The sequence below is a fragment of the Alosa alosa genome, chromosome 1 (assembly GCF_017589495.1).
Source record: "Alosa alosa isolate M-15738 ecotype Scorff River chromosome 1, AALO_Geno_1.1, whole genome shotgun sequence".
Taxonomy (NCBI): Eukaryota; Metazoa; Chordata; class Actinopteri; order Clupeiformes; family Clupeidae; genus Alosa; species Alosa alosa.
In genome coordinates this window covers 48,269,704-48,290,031 of record NC_063189.1, presented here as the reverse complement: position 1 = coordinate 48,290,031, position 20,328 = coordinate 48,269,704, and the positions used below count along the sequence as shown (strand labels likewise).

The following is a 20,328-nucleotide window of genomic DNA, read 5'->3' as shown; positions in this document are numbered from 1 at the left end:
GAGAGCAGAGCAGGAGGAGGAGAGTAGAGGAGGGGGGCACGTCTCAGCATGTTGTAATGTGACTCTTCTCTGCATCTGACCTCTTGAGGAGAAAGCCCTCTGCTGTCCGTGTTTATGCCCTGCATTTGTATCTTCCCACACTCTCCTCCCCACTCACTTGTGTACACACACACACACACACACACACACACACACACACACACACACACACACACACACTGTTTTACATACCAGCAGACTTTTGCCTAGAGTCAAAGTCTATTATGAAACAGAAATGACTCAAGTGAACCAGTGACTTCTGTAAATGGAGCATTATGGAGATGATGATGACTGTGGCTCCTCAGACAAAGAGCTGTAGTATGCTGCATTTGAGGTGATGCTGACCTGTATTTTGGCATACCTGAGAATATAAACAATGCAGCTGAGACTCCATTAAGGCGAAGGTGCTACCGAGTGCTTGTGTGAAAGCTCAGTATGTGATTTTAGATGATCCAATTAAACTGCATCAGAATTTCAGTATCTGCAAATTTGTGTCAAGATGGAGCTTGTCATATAAAGGAAACACTGTCTGTTGGACATACTGTAGACTCTGTTGCACAGAGACGGATATGATGTTCCCGTTTATCCTTTTTTAAGTCTAATTGAAAATAATATTGGCACGTTTTTTTTTAATGATAGTCCAATTATGTGGGTCACGTGCAGTTGAAAGCACAGGTATGTTTTCATTTCTCTGCATCAGTTGTGGCTAAGTGCCGTTATGACCATAAGTGTTATGTGTGACCTTGCAGACACATGAAAATTCACGACAAGGACCCAAGCACTGTCCTCAACTCCAACCCACCCTCCCCAACCAAGCGCAGACGCCTCTCTGTGAAGAGGAAGCCCAGTGTGGACGATGATGGAGAGTTAACTGACCAGTCCCCCAATAAAAAGGTACTAAAGAACCCATTACAAGTATCCATTTATCAATTCATCTATGCAATTGTGTGTGTGTGTGTGTGTGTGTGTGTGTGTGTGTGTGTGTGTGTGTGTGTGTGTGTGTGTGTGTGTGTGTGTGTGTGTGTGTATAGCCCTTTATTGTTTTTGGATTGTTTGTTTTGTTGGTATAATTGATAATCAAAGAAACTGTCAGAGAGTATAGATTGGCTCAGCTCTGCTACAGTCTACAACAATGTACTAGTGTAATTCCTCTGGAGTGTGTGAGGAGGACAGGCCCTGTATCCTGGAGTGAGCATGTTGCGCTGTCTCCCTCCCCCCAGGTGATGATGGAGGATCAGGTGGGGGAACGAGGTCGAGGCAAACGCGAGGAGGAGCTCTTGCACTGCCCCATCTGCTTCAAGACCTTCATTTGTAAATATGGGCTCGAGTCCCACATGGAGACTCATCCAGACACTACACTGAGGTAAGAGCCTTACCACAGACCACACACACACACACACACACACACACACTCATATCCACACACACACACACACACACTCAAATCCACACACACACACACACACACTCATATCCACACACACACACACAGATTGCACAATTCTTCTTACACGAACCTGCTTGCCAGGATTGAGCAAGAACATGTACACACACATTAAAATTTTTAATGTCTGTGGGGTCTCTCAATCAACACTTTATTGAAAGACATTAAAACAAATTGTTGTTCACGGCTCCAGGTGTAATCTGTGCTGCATCACCTTCCGCACTCATCGAGGCCTTCTCCGCCATAACTCGGTCATCCATAAGCAGCTACCCACTGACCCCTCGGGACGACCCTTCATCCAGAGCAACCCCTCGGTGCCTCTCGGCTTCAGCGATTTGGCTTTCATCGACTTCTCCTGCCACAAGTTTCCTCAAATTGCCCAGGTTTGGCCACTACCCTTTCTTGCTACTCTTTGTCTGAACAGAAAAGGAGCGGCTTTGCATTCATTATCATCCATTTCGAAAGCTGTCCTTTTCCCTACCTTTAGATTCTTTGTCCATGTTTTTAGGTTTGGTGTGAAACAAACCTGCGCAGATGCTCGAGCAAGTTCCACCGGTTTGTGTGCGAGGTCTGCAACAAGGCCTTCCCCCTGCAGGAGTCTTTGGATCTGCACACAGACACCCACAAATCCCCCACCATCGCCACAGGTGGGGCTCAGACGCCCAGTGACATCACCGGCGCAGATAAAGCCAGGATTAGTGCCGCAGATGAGAAGCAGGAGGAGGGGGAGGGGGAGGCCGTGCCAAAGAGCCTTCTTCCCTCCGAGGAGGAGCGCAAGGCCGGCTTCCTAGAGTACCTCGGCCTGCAGCACAAGTCCAAGGTCAAGCCGGTGCCGTCGGAGGCTGAGATCCAGCAGGCCATCCTGGACAGCATCCGGGTGATCCGCGTGGAGCCCGCCGTGACGAGCCTACCTCAGGAGGCCAGCAGCAACCTGAGCCAGAGCAGCGCGCTCAACCTGCTCTCGCTGCAGCCGCTGCCCCGCGGCTTCGTGCTGGGGCCGGACAGCGGGCTGCTGGTGCATCCCATCAGTGGCCAGGCCGGGGTGGACGTGCAGCAGATCCTCAAGATGGCCACGTCCGTGTCGTCGCAGATGGCCAAGGCAGCGGCGGCCGGACACCCTCAGCACCAGCAAGGCGAGGCGAAACACGTGCAGCCGCTCAAGCCCAAGCCGCTCGTGACGCCGCGCTCCAGTGTGGGCACGTCCACCCCGCCGCCACCGCCCATGAGCGCCCAGCAGGCCTCGCCCGGCTACATCAGCCCCAGCCTGCCGCCGCCAACGGGCCACCTCCTTCGGACCCCCAAGCAATCCTCGTCTTCCTCCTCCTCCTCCTCCAACTCCTCCTCGTCCTCCTCCTCCCCTGTCAACCAGGGCTACAGCTGGGAGAACGTGCAAATGGGCTCCGAGAGCGCCGCCGCCACCACCACCGTGCCTTACGACGCGGCCCCGGGCGGCGTCAAGCGCGAGGAGGCGGGCGGCAAGGAAAAGAGCAAGGTGCCAGCCAAGACCGAGTACCCGTGCCGCTTCTGCACGCAGGTGTTCTCCTTCCCCGCTGGGCTCCAGGCGCACATGCGCCACCACCTGGGGGCCTCGCCCTACCAGTGCAGCATCTGCAGCTACGCCGCGCCGGACAAGGCCACGCTCATCCGCCACCTGCGCACGCACAGCGGTGAGCGGCCCTACGTCTGCCGCCTCTGCCACTACCCCTTCACCGTCAAGGCCAACTGCGAGCGGCACCTGCGCAAGAAGCACATGAAGAACACACGCAAGGAGATCGAGAAGAACATCGAGTACGTCACGTCCACAAGTTCGGGCGGCGGCGGCAGCGGCGGCCCCGCGTCCACGCTGGACCTCCTGGACCCGGCTGTCGCCAGCACCACCGCCTGCCGCTACTGCGGCGAGGACCTCAACAACTACCGGGCGCTCCAGATCCACCTGCGCACGCACAACGGCTGCCAGCGCAAACCGTATGAGTGCCGCCAGTGCGGAGCGGCCTTCCTGGCCAAGCGCAACTGCATCCACCACCTGCTCAAGTGCCACCCTGAGGTCCCCGAGAGGGAGATCGAGGATCACATCACCGCTCTGGCGCCAGTGATGGCCACCACTACCACCACTGCTGCTCTCCAGAGCACCCAGCCCTTGTCATCTTCCAATGGCACCCTTGTCCAGTCTGCTAAACTCGACGCCAGCCCCTACTCTCTCGTCGCTGACCAGGACCAGCCTCTAGACTTCTCCAACAAGTCCAGCAGCATCACCATTAAACGGGAAGCGGCGCCTTCGCCACAGCCCTTGCCGTATGACTTTTCCATGGAGCCAATTGACCTGTCCATCCCCAAGGACCCAGAGAGGAAGAGGATGAAGCGTGAGGCAACGGACCCTGTGCCCCTCCTGTGTGCTGTGGCGGACATCAAGAAGGAGATGCCCTCGTCCAGCACGCACAAAGTGCTGGAGGACAGGCCCATCCTACAGAGGACTTTTGAAATCTCTCCACCACAGCTGCTGGCCTCGGCTCTCGGTAGCGACCAGCTGAAGTCCACTGCGAGGCTGAAGCCGCTGCTGCCCAAGCCGTGTTCGGTGGCAAACCCCACCGAGCTTCCCCCTCTGGCCTCTATTGCGCAGATCATCTCCTCCGTGTCCGCTGCCCCAGGGTTGCTCAAAGCGGGCAGCCCCGGCATAGCCGACAGCGGCAGAGGGCTGATGGGGGTGGACGTCCTGAATAGCGCCTTTGGCCTGGACTCCACTCTGGAGGACTCTCTGGTCACAGGGAGCTCCAAGAAGAAAGGCAAGAAGCAGCCTGCCGCGGAGGAGATGGACGACAGCGGCTTCGGCATGGCCGTCGGGCTGGACCTGGAGTCCAGCGGCGAGTTCCCCAGCGTGGAGAAGATGCTAGCCACCACAGACGCTAACAAGTTCAGCCCTTACTTGCGCCCTAGCCCCGTGGAGCCGGCGCTGGAGGAGATGGAGAGAGAGAGGCAGTCCACCAGCGAAGAGGAGAAAGAAGGGAATAAAGACAAGCAGAGGCCACGACCTCAGAGCAAAGGGAAGAAGAATGCTTACTCCAATTCAGTGCAGAAGATGACCTGCCCCTACTGCCCACGGGTGTTTCCATGGGCTAGCTCGTTGCAGAGGCACATGTTAACACATACAGGTGTGTAATGATGGTCAGCCAATAGGCAGATAGTAGACAGCTCGTTAACATCTTTTCCCTTGGTCTTGTAGTTGTTCTATCACTGACATCTTTACTCAGTAGCAGTTGTCAATTTTGTGTTTCAAATACTGACATGAATGTGTGTGTGCGTTCTAGGTCAGAAGCCATATCCATGCCCTCAGTGTGATGCATTCTTCTCCACCAAGTCTAATTGTGAGCGTCACTTGCTCCGCAAGCACGGTTTGACCAGTCGCCTGCTCCAGAGCAATGGGCAGCGCTCCAAAGGCAGAGGAGAGGATGGGTCCCAAGGAAGCGCAGGTAAGGAGCACTAGAAGGATGGACAAAGAAATGTTATGGTTATGGGACTTTGCAGACGCCTTTGTCCAAAGCGACACACAAATACAAAAACAACATAATATTTCAAAATATAACAGGGAACAGATGTTCCTCCAGCAGCAAAAATCATTATGTCGAAAAATGACTTGTGGCTCTTCTGTTCTAACACTGTTTTGTGTCTTCCAGAGAGCATATCTGATGTGGAGGCAGGAGTGCACACAGATGCAGGAGACGCTCACCCTTCCTCTGATGGGTCCAGCAGCTGTGCCGAGACTCACGAGCCCACTCAGCAGGAGCAGCCGGCCGCAGCGGAGCAGAATGCCCAGAGTGGGTCAGATGACGCCGACAGCAGGGCAGACGAACTGGACAGCGCCACAGTCGAGGACGGTGACGACACGCAGAGCAACACAAGTCTGGATGTGAATCTGGCCTGTAAGCTCATTGACTTCAAGCTGTCGGCCGACGGTCAGGAGCAGCCCGCTGCGGTGGCCTCTCCTGGTGCAGCCCGGGTGGAGCCGGAGAGCGGCTCCTCAGATGAGTTCCAGCATACCTGCCCCACCTGTAAGAAGAGCTTCCGCCACGCGGCCACCCTCAGCCGCCACCTGAAGTCCCACCTGCAGGAGGCCCAGGCCGAAGAGGTTGCCAAGAAGAAGGGCCGCCAGCAGAGGCCGACACCGAGCTCCTCTCCCAAAGCTGGGGAGGTGGACGGGGGCACCCCGGAGAAGGACGTGAACGGCAGCAGTGTGGAGACGTCCGGGGCCGAGGAGGACGAGAGAGAGAAGGACCGAGAGGAGCAGAGTGATGAGGAGGAAGACAGCGGCTCCTCCGAATCTAAGGGGGGCGACGGCGAGAACGGAGCCTCAGGGAAGACGGACAAGAGGAAGAAAATCTGCAACATGTGCAACAAACGGTTCTGGAGCCTTCAGGACCTGACTAGACACATGCGCTCACACACAGGTCAGTACAAGTGAGCCAGTGAGTCAGTACTTTTTGAGCAATGTTCCTCATTATTGTGATTCTGGCATGTTCCCATTGATATTGGACAACAATTTATTTTTTGGAGAACTTTAATCATCAGTAGGCAGATCATCATGATTATCTGGGACTGGTTATGTGGTTGCACAGCAGCATTGCTCAAAAAGTTGCCCCATGTATCATCACCTTTTAGGCTGAAGCACTGAGCACTAGATGGAGGTTGTGACAACTGTTGCTTAATATGGAACAAATTCAAGTCTGAATGTTTCATTCTCAGTTCTTAATCTCACATCACAGCATATGGGACTGGATTTTCCGCTCTCAGAAATAATGCCTGACCAGTATATACTCTCTGTGTCTTTCCTGTTTAGGTGAGAGGCCATTTAAATGCCAAACATGTGAGCGGACCTTCACCCTAAAGCACAGCCTAGTGAGGCATCAGCGCATCCACCAGAAGCCCCAAGACAGCAAGGGCTGTGACGCCGAAGACGAGGATGAGGAGATGAGCGAGGCCCTGCTGAGGGACGACCTGGGCTCCGAGGAAGGAGAGGGATTCCCCTGCGCCTCGGGGAGCGAGAGCGAGTCCATCCCCTGCAGCACCAACCCTGCTACGGAGAGCGAGATGGAGAGCGAGAAGAAGGAGTCAGGGGATGAACACAGGGATGAGAAAGAAGGAGACGACAACCAGGAAGAAGTAAAAGAGGAGGAGAACGAGGAAGAGGAGGTGGAGAAGAAGAAGGAGGAATTGGCGATTGGAGAGAAGAAGAAAGAGGAGGCAGGGGAAGCAGTTGTGGAGGAGACGGGGGTGTCGACAGAGGAGCCCTTAAACGAGTCTAATGCCAACAACAGTGTTTCCTCAGAAGGCCAGCCAGGTGGCGCTAGTGAGCCCTGTCCGGGCCAGGCTGATGACATGGCAGAGGCTGAGAAACATCAGGAGCCCATTCAGTGAGTGGAGTGCCCTCCAGACTGCTGTGGGCAGTGGCCCAGTCATCAGAACAGAACTTTGTGTTGTTCTTGTGCCATACATCAGCAACTGAGCGGGTGCAAAATGGGTCTGGGTTTTGACATTGTTTAGTACTTTTTTCATTTATTTCTCTGCATGTGGAAAAATTGAAAACAATCAGCTCAAAGATCATTTTTAAAAGTGCCTTAATATTTTTCCCAGATCAGATAATTTTCTATTAACTGGATAGGATTTTTACAAATATTTTAAAATTGTTGATTATAATTTTGAAATGAAATGATAATCCAGCATTTATATCACATTCTATTTGTATAAATAAGATTGAGGAGAGAGATATAGAAACATATAAAGATGTATTATTGATAAGTGAAAAAAATCCATTTTGTTTTTAGTATTAAGGACATTTGGCTTGAATGTGTTTTGTTCCATGCGGGACAAGGCAGACCTGAAGTGCCTGGGACATTTGCATCATCTTTGAATGAGCAGATGCTCATTGAAGGAGTTGGACCTACAGAAAAAAAAAATACAAATGCAATGATGCTCAGTTTATAATTTAACAAGTCTGACAGTTCACTGATGGAACATTTTTGGCAATATTTGCTCTTTTTTGAGCCATTCAGATGGAGAAAAGAAATCCCAGTTGTGGACAAGCTTTTGTGGGACTGTTCCCCCTGGTGGCTGGGATCGTCATGCTTTATGTCAAGACACTAGCTGTGATGCTTGGTTTTGCAGCTGGGAAGACTGTGTGTATGTTTATGTGTGTGTGTTCTGGCTGAATTCAGTGTGTATTAGACACCAGTGTGTGTGTTTGACAACGATAAGTATTTCATTACTGTGTTAACTGAAGTGCACTGCGTGCATCTGTTTAATGCTGTCTTGAGCTGGAAGGGTTAGCTTGTATTCTGTGTGCCCTGCTGGCTTTGTTGCCTTACAGAATATGCCTGTCTTCATTTGTACTGCAGTCTTTAAGATAAGCCTTTTTAGTAGCTAACATAAGCAACCTCAGTAGCTAACGAAACAAACCTCAAGATGTCTGTCGGCAGAAGCTGATAATGTGTAGGTTATGGCTGGAGTGTTAAGTAATATGAGTTGGCAAAGAAAGCCCAAGTCTGAATGACTTAGAACAAAATGGAGCTGCAGAAAAGTCAAGTCCTGCACGGTCAACAGTGTAAACAGTAATATGCAGCATCTCAGATGAACAGATATATAATTCTGAAGCATGTAATGGTATTATACAAACGCATAGCATCTTCCATTCATAATTTAATAGAGAAGTGGTTGATTTGGACACTCCCTTTGGCCATGACTTTGGCTGGTTGTCTTGCAAGGTAACCAGAAGACATTGTTAATTCACCCTTGGACTGTATTTGTTCTGGGGGGAAAAGTTAATCTAGCCTATCTCTTCTTTTGTGTGTGTGTGTGTGTGTGTGTGCGCGTGTGTGCGCGTGTATGTGTGAGCCTGCATGGTAACAGCTAGTCTGATCATAAAAACACACTGAATTGTTTTAATCTATTTATTGGGGAAACTAGAAAGCGCTGAAAGCAATCCTGAGAAGCCATGAGATGTCACGTTCATGCTGCTAAGAGGGGTTGGAGAGATGGAGTGATGTTTGGATTTTCTATTAGCCGTGGGTTCTGAAGCATGAGATACTGTATAGGCCTTAAATTACATTTGTTAATTTGTCTTGTTTTGTTGCAATTAATTGAACTCTAATACTAAAAAAAGCTAAAGAAAAAAAAGAGGTATTGGAATGAGTTTGCATAGACATGTTTAAGTTTGATTCTTAGAATAGTGTTTGCATGTTAATCTATAATTTTGTTCTTTTGTCAGTTCTCTTTCTCAGGGGCGTTTCTGAATATGCATACTCTATGTTATCATTATTTTGTTGGGGAAATCCATGATCTTTATTATAGTGAGAAAAGCAATCACTACAATAACATGTGCACTTGACTGTGAATTTGTTCAGGAAAGTTTGCCAATGGCTTCATCTCAGCTCATTTTTGTCTTCTCTTGCCTTCTTTTCTTGTAGCCTATCCAAATTGGCTGTTTAAATCACCACACAACATTTTAAACAAGTGTGCTTGAAACATCTTGGTTCTGACATATGGTTTGATTTTCTATTTTCTTTTCTTCTGTACAGGTTCTTTGTATAATGTTATTCTATGTTGAAATCATTTAAACAATAAATGTACACTAAGAAATTGTTGGTCATTTGTGGGATATTTTCTTCTCTATTTCCATAGGTCAAATGTCGAACTCACTTCACTCAAATACATGTCAGGGTCTAAGACCTTTGAAAGCAAAAAGTTGTTGTACAGAACAGTAGAGAATGTTGTGAAGGGGCCCATCATAAAATACACAAAATGGCGTTGAAGCAATTTCCAGTTTGCGTTTCAGAAAATGACCCTCCTCGGTACCGGTGAACACATGGCCGGAAATTCACGTGAGAGCAAAACGGAGCAAGCAAAGCATGGGGCATGTAACTATCCCATGTTGTTGTGATTCCATTGTTATCTAGATTTTTCTGATCTGAACAACGTAAATGTACATTTCGTTTAAATAGTTTTCATTTATTCATGATGGCTGCCGATCTGATCGTACCCGGGCAGTTTGATGACGCTGATGGACCGGAAAGGTAGACTTGTTGACTTGTTTACTGGCACTCTAGCTGTAGCACGCTAACGTAAAGTTTGTTTTCTGATGTCAACGCCACTGACTGGCGTTTTATTGTTGTATACCTGTTGACACGCAATGAACACGCAAACAGAAATATCATATACCTGTTTCTTGCACGGAGTGACTTTATTGCAACAATACATCAGTGTCTCATAATTAGCCTGTAGCAGGCTAACTGAGTACATTCAGCCCCAGTTGATGTACCACTGATACAAGCTGACCTTATTCTCAGGACATACATGGCCTACACTTTTACTGGCTACAAATGCTTGATCTAGCTCGTCATTCATGTCATTGTAGTGACTTAGAAGCCGGCCAGCGACTTCAAGATACATCCCAGGCTGTGGTCGACGTCAGTGTTGCAAGCCAGGACGCTCCTGTAGCTGACACATTCGAGGAAGAGGATTATGAAGATGAGGACGAAGAGGACGAGGATGAATGGGACCTGGATGACTCCGGAGGGAGAGATTTCACTAAACGCTACACCGCCTTGAGGACAGGACACAATCACCAGGTTGCCTGTCTTATAAGTTATGTCCTTTGATATTGATTTTGGCCAGGTTTCAGAAATTTTCCACACATTCCTCTTACCTAGTCATAATCCGTGTGCGCTAAGAAAGCTTTTTACAGTTGTTCTCAATTCATAAAACACGATTTAGTTTAAACCAATTACCCAGTGGCCGAACACATTGACACTCATTATCACTCTTTTGGCCATAAACGATTTTCAACAGTGCCGCTGCTGTCCATTTGAGTGCCTAAAGCAGAACTCAAAGTGTCAAAGTGCCCTCATAGTTTATAAAGGGTCAGTAGCCTAGTGTTATGTTTCTTATATTTAAAATAAAGAAATCAATTATCAACAATGCAAGCCATCTGAAACCTCTCCCTCCCTCTCTCACTCAACAATGACAAGCCAGCTGAAACTTCTCTCCCTCTGCGCGCTGAAACACGTTCCCAATTAAAAAGCATAACGTTCAAGTTAGATCTGCTGCATAACGGAGATTGAGAGAGGACCCCGGTTTGCAGTAAAGCTCATTTGGCTAAAATGTCGGTGACCTCTCTGTCCCTTGGTGACCTACGCACAGTGTGTGATGCTGTGGTGGTAGCAGCGACACTGATTTTTAACTACCAACAATTTCAGATGGGGTGGACGTTTTCAACAATTGTGTTTAGCTATGACTAAAAGCGGTGTCTTGGCGCTGTAAATTAGAAACAATGTTTGTAAAGTGTTATGTAACATGTAAAGTGTTATGTTATCTCAACCAAGCCCTATACTATTCCAACCAGTCAATCAACACACACTGGTTGTTTAGCTCAGATATCATCAAACTTTTACCAGAATGTAGGACTGCATTTAATAAATCTTCATAGTTTTGTCTTATACCAGGAGGTTAATGTTCAAGAATATGTTTTCATTCAAGATAAATAGATACTTTATTGATCCCCAAGGGGAAATTCAAGATATCACTATTTCAAAGTGCTTGAGTAGTACCATGTTAACAGTATTTTTCTTTTATGTAGGCTAACCGGCAGAATCCAAGCAGCAAATCGATGAAGATGTCCACTCCCTCAGACAAAGTTCTAAGAAAATTCGAACATAAGATTAACCTAGGTAAAGTAAAATGTTCTATGTCTATTGTCAAGTGTTCTCTGTGCAAATCAGTTGCCTGGATACTTGGTCACCATCAGAAAGCTTTTCACCTCCCATCTGATGCCCTTAGCCAGACTCATGACAAACTTGTTATCATATGCTTGCACATGGCCCTATGCAACAAATATTCTCTTAAATGTGTCTTCTATTAACTCTTAATCTTCTGTTTAGACAGAATAAGAGAAAGTGACTCTATATGTGCCAAACATTTTCAATCATTCAGATATAGTCTAACCCTAGTGTGCTGAATAATGAATCCCTATCGGTGTTGCCCTGTGCAGTCTGTTGTGTTAAGCATAAGAGCAGTACATAAGGAAGCAATGCTTTTGTGATGTCACAATAACATTGCGTTTGCTCTCGCTGCCACTCACAAAGTGGTTTCTTGTCGAAGAGAAAAATAAGACAACACTTTCTGTGTATCCCTTAGGCTGCCATGTAAGGCGTCAACCTGCTCATCTGGAGCACTGGGGTTAAGTGTCTTGCTCAAGGACATTTCAACAAGTTCAGGAGGAGTTAGGCTGTTGGACGACTTTTCTACCACTTGAGCCATTGCGGGTGCATTAAATTTAGTCAATAGTAGACTGGACATGTGATGCTGTCTATATAGAATGATCAGAAAAGCCAGTGTGTCCACAGAAGGCCTCTGAAGAATAGGTAGGGAGGCATACAAAATATTCCACAGAAAGGACATGATCAGAATCCTGGAAAAAGGACACATACCCAAAGGGGACAAGGAAACGCACAGTATGGGGAGAACAAGTCCTATTAGAATTCATGAATTCTTTTGACACTGTTTGCCCGTCCTATTGACATCCCCTCCTCTGTAAGTGTCTGAATGTCTCCATCTTTAGCACAGACCATCGCGTCATCTCCATGGGCCCCATGACATTTATTACATTTGCATTTATTCATTTAGCAGATGCTTCTATCCAAAGCGACTTACATATGTCAACTATATTACAAGGGCCATTGTCCCCACAGCAACTCAGGGTTAAGTGCTGCTCAAGGCCACTACAGTGGAAGCCAGGAATTGAACCCACAACTTTTCAGGGTACTGCATGCTAGCCCAGCTCTTTAACCAATATGCTACCACCGCCATGAGTCTTATTTGTTCATACAGTATACAGTATGTGTGTCCATGGTAGTGTATGTACCAAAATGTGCTGCCCGTCCACTTTCTATTTACTTCTGCAGTAGCAAACATCTCCACATTGGACCCACTTACTTAATGGAGGATGATCTGTGAGAATATTTCAAATAATGATAAGCATCTCAAGCTTATTTTATATGCTGCTAACTTCCAGTTCAGACAATAGTTGCTCAAATGTTTCCAACCAATCTGAAGATGCCCTTTGCTTTTCTTTCACAGATAAGTTGAACTACGCCGACTCTGTCATTAACAAAGTGAAGGTGATGGAGAGACAGAGAGATGCAGACACGTAGGTCCATTCCTCTGGACGTTTAAATGGGAAATGTAAACATTAAGCATGTCCTCTTTCGTCCTCTTTCATTGAAAGCGTGGGCGTGTCTCCTCATTTTCAGGTTTCGGGTCAAGGACAAATCCGACCGTGCCACAGTGGAACAGGTGAGTAAGAGCTCATGCGCTGTGTCTGCTAGTCTTACCCTCACAGTGGAACAGGTGAGTAAGAGCTCATGCGCTGTGTCTGCTAGTCTTACCCTCACAGTGGAACAGGTGAGTAAGAGCTCATGCGCTGTGTCTGCTAGTCTTACCCTCACAGATTTGTCCTGCTGTCGAGCCATTTTTTTAACCCTCATTGAGGTTGTAATAATGAGCCATGCTGTATTGACTTCTACAGTTGTTGTCATGAATATTTGATGGCATTTACTTAGCATAAGCCTATTTAAGCGGTTGTTCACTGTGAGAGTCTACAACTTGATACGGTTTGACTGAAAATAAACATGTAGGCGAAGTTATTTATTCATCATGAATGTCTTTCTGTTGCAGGTGTTGGATCCAAGAACACGCATGATTCTTTTCAAGATGCTTAGTAGGGGTGTGATTTCAGAGATCAACGGTTGTATCAGCACAGGAAAAGAGGTAAATATCTAACCCCTTTACTAAGCTCTCCTGAAGAGATGGGGTAATGTAACAGATATAACAATAAAACAATAAAACGGCTATTTAAGATATTTTGTTTAACCCTTGCTCTTGTTATTGGTATTTTTGGTCTACTGAGAGTGCATTGGATTGTTTGGGCAGTGAGTACATCAATTTGTGACCTGTAGGTTGCTCTCCTTTACACTCTCTCTTAGGCAAACGTTTACCATGCAAACACTGCTAATGGAGAAAACCGCGCCATCAAAATCTACAAGACGTCCATTTTACTCTTCAAAGACAGAGACAAATATGTCAGTGGAGAGTTCCGGTAAGGAGTGTGTATTTTGATGTTTAGCTGTAACTTTGCAGATTCATAGCAGGTACGGTAAGTCAGAGATGATCAGATGTGCACTGATTTAAATGTGCTTGTTTTCTTAGATTCAGGCACGGCTATTGTAAAGGTAACCCAAGGAAGATGGTGCGCACATGGGCAGAAAAAGAGATGAGGAATCTCATTAGGTGAGCAGACTGTAAAATCAGTGTCCATATATGTATAGCATGTTCAAACTGCATATCCAACCCTGCATATGCAAAGCAGGGTCAAACAACCTGGGAGTTATGTTGGTGTGTGATGTAGATAACTGAAAGTGTGTGTGTGTGTGTGTGTGTGTGTGTGTGTGTGTGTGTGAATGGCAGGCTTCAGGCAGCAGAGATACCCAGTCCTGAGCCCATCATGCTACGCAGCCACGTCCTCGTCATGGGCTTCATCGGCAAAGATGACATGTATGTTCAAAAGCATGACTGGTTCAATTATCCTGCCTTATGTAGGCTATTTTCATTATGTGAATTGATTGTCTCCAGCCTATATATATATTGACTTTATTTTTGACTATTTATGCATTAACTATTTATCAGTGGTATATTTGTTATGGCATAAATGAATGGTGCTTTCTCTATCAGGCCGGCTCCACTGCTGAAGAACGCTGCGCTGTCGGAGTCCAAGGCAAGGGAGCTGTACCTGCAGGTGATCCAGAACATGCGGAGGATGTATCAGGAGGCCCGGCTTGTCCACGCCGATCTCAGCGAGTTCAATATGTTGTAAGAGAAACAAATCCCCGGTTTTACTCCCTGTTTGGTTAGGCACATATTGCATAGAGTACATTAAGGAAATACTTATACTTTACTCTTTACTCTACTTATGACTTTTAGTGTAAGTGTATTTACAATTGATACTAATTGATTTATCCATTTATTTATCAAGGTATCACAATGGAGATGCTTACATTATAGATGTATCACAGTCTGTGGAACATGACCACCCTCATGCCTTGGAGTTTTTGCGGAAAGACTGCAGTAATGTTAATGGTCAGTGGATCATTATTTGTTGTTCTTGATAATAACTGCATATCTTTCATTTAAATGGCCTCCTTATTATGCTGTCTCTAACCTCTGTTTTTGTAGACTTCTTTCTGAAGCATGACGTGGCAGTGATGACCGTTCGTGAGCTGTTTGAGTTCGTCACAGACCCCTCCATCAACAGTGACAACATCAATCAGTACTTGGAAAAGGTCAGTGGCATTCTGTCGTGGTGGAGTCAGGCTTGTGCAAAATTCCAGAATTGAATTGAAACTGGCTCTTAAATTCCAATTCAATTCTTGAATTTCACTTGCATTTCAATTGAGGTAGCAAACAGGAAGCAGAATTGCAATTTGAATTGTGCACAACCCTGGGTGGAGTGTTGTGCTTAATTATGTTTGTCAAAGCCTTGTTGCATAATGTGCCCCTTAGTTTGGTATCTATTCATTTAAATACTTTCAAAGCATGGTAAGTCCTTTTCTCTGGTACCTTGAACTTATGTCTGGTTTAGGCTATGGAGATATCGTCTGAAAGGACTGCAGAGGAGAGGTCCAATCAGGACAAAGTGGACGATGAGGTAAGGAACAGAACTTTAATGGCCAAACTAAACATTAGTTTCTTAGTCCCGTGGTGTAATAGTGTTATCATTTGTCTAAACTCTTCTGTCTTTGTGTTTATTCTAGGTGTTCAAGAACGCCTACATTCCACGCACTCTTACAGAAGTCAGCCATTACGAACGAGACGTGGACTCCATGTTGAGGGTTAAGGAAGAAGAATCCTCTCTAGGCACACAAAACGACAACGTGAGTCTGCTTAACACGCACATGAGATTCACACTCAACACATCTTATGGCACCTGCTCTGTCATGCTCTCTGTCTTTCATCCATATTGATATCAGGGACTCTGGGCTGATGTATGTACCACATTCATAACGTAAGACGTGACTAATTAAGACTGAATTGCAGGTCCTGTACCAGACCGTCACAGGCCTGAGGAAAGACCTGTCTGGAGTTCAAACGGTGAGTGCCAAGTTCTACCATTATTGACATTGTTTATATATTATACTGCCTTATGTCAGAATGTACAAAGTAAATATATAAGCAAATATGCATAACTGTACTTAATATGACTCAGACTGTGTTTGGGGAGAAAGAAATTAGGCATAAAGTTTTGAGTGTTTCACCGTTTCATTTTGAGTGTTCATTTCATTGTTTCATCCTAGGTGCCTGCTTTGCTGGAGGGCTGTTCAGAAGAGAGAAACTCTAGTTCATCCGAAGAAGAGGAGGGTTCAGACAGCTCAGATGAAGAGGATGCGCCCACACAACATGACCAGAGTCAAGAATCAGCAGTGGACAAAAAGGTAAGCCTGCTTTGTGTTTGTCTGCCTGTTATTCATATTGATGACATATTCAGCTCAAGTGAGTCTGTGGAGTTGAGTTACCAGTCTCAAGATTATTACTTCCCCTGAGTTTGTCCATGTAGTAGCCCTCAAGGGCAAAACATGCAATAGTTTTTAGTTATGTCCAACTTTGTCTATAAGTCTAATTTGTTCTTTCATGTAAATGAATAATTAAATACCCATGCCCACAGACAAATTGTTTTGCATGGGACTGACGTGTTGTCTGTGTTTTTTCCTCACTGTTTTCACCTCTCAGGAAAGAAAGAAATTGGCTAAAGAGGCCCAAAGGGAGAAACGAAAGAATAAAGTTCCAAAGCATGTAAAGAAGCGTAAAGAGAAAGTGGCCAAAATGAAGAAGGGCAGATGAAAAGATAAGACATTGAGTTCTGCCAAACTTCACACAACTTTTCACTTTCGTGGTTATTGACACCACATGAGAAAGGAAAGTACTTGCTAAATAAACTCTTACAGATTTTTAGGAGGTTACTCCATTGTGCATTCTCAAAAAGAATTCTCAGAGTGAAGAATTGTTTTAAAATATACATCAAGATAAGAAAACCATGTAATTCAGTCAATTCAATGGAACCACTTTAATATGCAGATGTTATAACAAATATCATTCCTTATTTTGGTACATTATATTAATTTTAACATGAATACTGCACCACGGACATTGCTTTCTTCAGAAAAGAAAAAGCAACACACTAATACAAAAATGAAGAAAATACAGGTTTCACAATCAAGATAAAGGGTCTGTTACATGCCTTCTGCCAATTTAATATCATTTAATAAAACCTATGTCTATTTCTTTACATGATGAGTTTGATTGTAAAATACTTATATGGTCAGGAAAGATTGTGAAAGCCTTATCACAGGCTATCAAAGAACGGTAACATATTTCATTACAATTTATTTCTGTATACAAATGAGCCCAAAGACTGTTATGAAACACTGTTTCTGTTCACCGCTAATAATGCACATACAGAAATATATATGTAACCGTACTAAACACGACCGGTACATTACAATTTGGTCCTGTCTACAAATGGGCCCAATGCTTATGAAACAGTTGCTGTCTAATGGATTAGGTCTCTCTAGCATTAGCGGATGCCTTCTACGTAGTTAGCAGGTAACATGCCAGAGCGCCCGGTTCTCCTTACGGTACCGTACATCCAACCGTCATCAATGGGCTGTGTGTGCTGGATGATGTCACCATCCCTGAAGGAAACCTCATCAGTGTCCCGTGCCGTGTAGTCATACAGAGCTCTGTACACAGTCTATTCAGGACACAGGAACATAGGACGGCACAGAAAATGAACTATATTGCCAGATTATCAAACATGAAACCAATGTCTACAGAGAAATAATCTAAGAATTGCAAATCTCAAATGTACTTAAAATACTACACAACATGTGAAATGCACTACACAAAATGTGAAATACTACACAAAAAGTATGTGAACAGTACAGTATGTTCTCTTCAGTTCTTAGAAAGTTTCAGCTGCGTCAAAAAGTAAAAAAAAAAAATGGTTGAATGCATTATATCCAACATCAGCCTTCTCACCATGGTGGGATGTGGTCTGTGCTGTACTGATCGAAGAGAATGCATGCTGGTCTGGTGCATATAGCTGTGGCCCTGAGTATGTCCGCCTGGGTAATAAGCTCCTGGGAGAACTGGAGCTAGACAGATCATAAGAAGCTTATTAGCGTGTTGTTTACCAGAGCAAGATTTTCTCTACATAATATATAATCATTTAAAACCACTCTTGCTGCTGAAGACACGAGCCAACTTAAAGCCTGTGGTGGTAATGGTTGCTCCGAATACTGTTGCTGTAGCAACACCAAGGTCACGGGGTCAGCAGGGCTTTTAAAGCACTGAAAATATCTATGCCCTAAGTTATCAGACATTTTCAAAGCCGTTATATTTATATTAACTATTTTAAAATCTTAAATGGCCTGGCTAATGTCTGAATTCCAGCCCTGTGCCTGAGTACTTTAAGCCTTGATTCAGTGCCTAGGATAAGATATCAAGTGCTACACACAATAAAAGACACCGCTAAACCATAAAATGTGTGACACCCAATCTACATTTTCACTTTCATGTGACATACCCACAATAATTCCTGGCTTTTGGTCCATCTCCATGATGTACTGGTGCACACCCTTGTGTGATGTGTTTCCAACTTCTTGCTTACTTGGCCTCACTTGTGCTCGAACCAGGTAATGTCCACACGTCCCCTGAGAGAGACCTTGAACACCTGACAGCTCAAAGTCCTTATGGTATTTAGCCTATATGAAAAGCAACATGTTACATATCAGGGTCTTGGGAATATCTTTGTGGATATGATGGTAGAAATGAGTCAGTAGCCAGCCTACATTGCTTATCTGTTCCTGGGTCCTCCTCAGTCTTTGCAGTTCAGGTGTGTCCAGGACAAAACTAAACCCTCGCCCCTTGCTCTCCTCAAAGTCTTTCCTGTATTTGACCTGTGTGTGTATGAAAGAGTGTGTGAGAGAGAGAACACCATCCTGTAACACCCTGCGGAGGGTGATCTCGAATGAAATGGAAATGACCTGAGAACAGAACAGGGGGAGTGTCTCTGCTGGTTTGTTTATGTTTTGGTTGGTTGAGTCTACTCTATTTGGACTAAGAGTGAGACCCCTACAGTACAGGCCCGGCATTGCTGTCCAGGCTGTCAGGTGGACATGCTGGAGGGGATCTTGGAGCACACTGCAGTGATGGCAGCTGCCAGGTTCATCTCCTGCTGATCTTAGAGTGTCGCGCCCTGTCACATATCTTACTGCCACACTCTCACTTTGTGATTGAATTAGAATTACAATAGGCTACCAAATTGTTGTTGCATTTCAATAATTCTTTGAGATTAAATCCTAAAATTACTGGTATTTGTGTAATATTAGTGCAGTGGACAGCATAGCCAGCACCAGCCTGTGCAAGAGGTCAGGGGGCTCACCTGGCTCTGCAGTTCACTCTGTTGTCTCAGCCGCAGGTTTTCTGGGGTGTCTGCCACGGTGGTGAATGTTTGTTTTGGGTAGTGTCTGGAGAGGGAGAAAGCGAATTGGCATCACGTTTGCAGAAATATCAGAGATGAAATATTTCTGTACTTAGTTAATAAAGACCTCCCCACATCATTAAACGTACGAATTGCAGTAGGGCTTCTTCTCATAGCCTTTATAGTTATTCATGTTGAGAGGCATTCTGCACACTTCGCAGTGGAAACATCCTCTGTGCCAGTACTACAGAAAATTAAAGACAGAGTACTGAGATAATCGTTAAAGGAACAAAATTATGTTGTCGAGTAGCTCTAAGTTGCTAAGTTGGTAAACGCCTACAATATGAGAACTCAGATTGAATTTCAGTCAGTTAAACACCATGTCACGAGGGCAAATGTATATAAAAATGTGTAATAATGTTGTTGAGTAAGTAATCTAAAGAAAAATACCAGATAGCCTACCTTATCTAGGCAATTTATTTTTTCAGTCGCGTAGACAACTTTGCCACACCGTGCGCAGGATGGGTTCATTTTAGTTCATATCTAGTAAGCACAAAATATGCCAAAATGTAGTCGACAAATAAGTCGTATATTGGAATAGCATGCAAGGCTTTCAATGGGTGGTTTCCCGTCGTTTAGCACTGCCGCTAGACAAATACAAGGCAAAATAATGCGCAAAAGCGCACTGCACATTCGGTGTTCCGTTCCTGCCTATTGCCTACCAGCTTGTGAGCTGGCACTTGCAACACAACATGGGATCCGTGTGCAATACACTGTGAAACCGGTCCAAGCCAAACCCATTACTCACTGTGTAGCATCTGAAGTGCCCAATGATAGGCTGTAATTACCCAAGTCAAATATGAATTTATGTTTAGTCTAACCGAGAGATGTGAGGCCTAGGCTCAACATCAGCGCTGGGGAAAGCCGAGTAAGTAAGGTAAGCTAAGTCGAGTATATTTAATAGCCTATCAAATAGTTTCGAACCCCATTTCATTCCCAGATGCAGACTGCCTCTCACTGTAATATAGGCCAATGTTCCTTATTGTCTCATAATTTCTTGACATGACATTGCCGAAAATTGGATAAAAAGGAAATGCATGGTTGGTTGCAAGGTTTCTGAGGGTTAGCTGAACCATGTTCTCTGTCCCCCTATTGGCAATTCAGTTTCAGCACCAATGTCCTTGAACACTTCTGTAGTCCTAAGCAAACCACCCAGGAGTAGAATAGTAACTATTGATTTCAGGTGATTAAATAGATTATTAGTTTTCATTAA

General features: G+C 45.4%; 3 protein-coding genes across 4 annotated transcripts in view; 2 read left to right on the top strand and 1 right to left on the bottom strand.

Moving 5' to 3' along the window:
* The window catches only part of rreb1b (ras responsive element binding protein 1b), a 30,728-nt gene extending 21,622 nt beyond the window's left edge, over positions 1 to 9,106 (top strand). Inside the window, exons 7-13 of the mRNA XM_048247822.1 lie at positions 789 to 933; positions 1,260 to 1,402; positions 1,677 to 1,866; positions 1,992 to 4,629; positions 4,786 to 4,947; positions 5,152 to 5,922; positions 6,312 to 9,106. Of these exons, the coding sequence (XP_048103779.1) occupies positions 789 to 933; positions 1,260 to 1,402; positions 1,677 to 1,866; positions 1,992 to 4,629; positions 4,786 to 4,947; positions 5,152 to 5,922; positions 6,312 to 6,889 (4,627 nt within the window). The 3' untranslated portion in view covers positions 6,890 to 9,106. The remainder of the gene's footprint in view (positions 1 to 788; positions 934 to 1,259; positions 1,403 to 1,676; positions 1,867 to 1,991; positions 4,630 to 4,785; positions 4,948 to 5,151; positions 5,923 to 6,311) is intronic.
* A 231-nt stretch (positions 9,107 to 9,337) lies between these two features.
* Positions 9,338 to 16,859, top strand: riok1 (RIO kinase 1 (yeast)). Of its 2 annotated transcripts, XM_048257513.1 has the most exons (18): positions 9,338 to 9,540; positions 9,882 to 10,095; positions 11,103 to 11,193; positions 11,660 to 11,701; positions 12,602 to 12,671; positions 12,775 to 12,817; positions 13,199 to 13,291; positions 13,507 to 13,619; positions 13,730 to 13,810; positions 13,988 to 14,074; positions 14,252 to 14,389; positions 14,553 to 14,656; positions 14,753 to 14,859; positions 15,159 to 15,224; positions 15,331 to 15,450; positions 15,614 to 15,667; positions 15,871 to 16,008; positions 16,304 to 16,859. In XM_048257513.1, the coding sequence occupies exons 1-18, from the start codon at positions 9,482 to 9,484 to the stop codon at positions 16,412 to 16,414; spliced, it is 1,731 nt and encodes a 576-aa protein (XP_048113470.1). In that variant the 5' UTR covers positions 9,338 to 9,481; the 3' UTR covers positions 16,415 to 16,859. The 2 variants fall into 2 exon arrangements, with proteins under 2 accessions (XP_048113470.1, XP_048113479.1); XM_048257522.1 differs by lacking the exon at positions 11,660 to 11,701.
* nebl (nebulette) lies at positions 16,623 to 19,899 on the bottom strand. The gene is made up of 7 exons (XM_048257533.1): positions 19,518 to 19,899; positions 19,205 to 19,299; positions 19,017 to 19,101; positions 18,424 to 18,531; positions 18,159 to 18,336; positions 17,612 to 17,727; positions 16,623 to 17,324 (listed from the first exon to the last, which is right to left on the bottom strand). Exons 1-7 carry the CDS (start codon positions 19,584 to 19,586, stop codon positions 17,148 to 17,150), a joined length of 828 nt encoding a protein of 275 aa, XP_048113490.1. The 5' UTR covers positions 19,587 to 19,899; the 3' UTR covers positions 16,623 to 17,147.
* Between the last annotated feature and the right edge of the window lie 429 nt (positions 19,900 to 20,328).

What these genes read in the sequence shown, in the direction of transcription:
- riok1 (XM_048257513.1), top strand. Translation starts at nt 9,482, where the DNA reads ATGATGGCTGCCGATCTGATCGTACCCGGGCAGTTTGATGACGCTGAT. An exon ending in GGACAGGACACAATCACCAG is followed by an intron (nt 10,096 to 11,102) that starts GTTGCCTGTCTT and finishes TCTTTTATGTAG; the next exon opens with GCTAACCGGCAGAATCCAAG. An exon ending in TGCTCATCTGGAGCACTGGG is followed by an intron (nt 11,702 to 12,601) that starts GTTAAGTGTCTT and finishes TTTCTTTCACAG; the next exon opens with ATAAGTTGAACTACGCCGAC.
- nebl (XM_048257533.1), bottom strand. Translation starts at nt 19,586, where the DNA reads ATGAACCCATCCTGCGCACGGTGTGGCAAAGTTGTCTACGCGACTGAA. An exon ending in AAAGCCAGGAATTATTGTGG is followed by an intron (nt 17,728 to 18,158) that starts GTATGTCACATG and finishes TGATCTGTCTAG; the next exon opens with CTCCAGTTCTCCCAGGAGCT. An exon ending in ACAGACCACATCCCACCATG is followed by an intron (nt 17,325 to 17,611) that starts GTGAGAAGGCTG and finishes TGTCCTGAATAG; the next exon opens with ACTGTGTACAGAGCTCTGTA.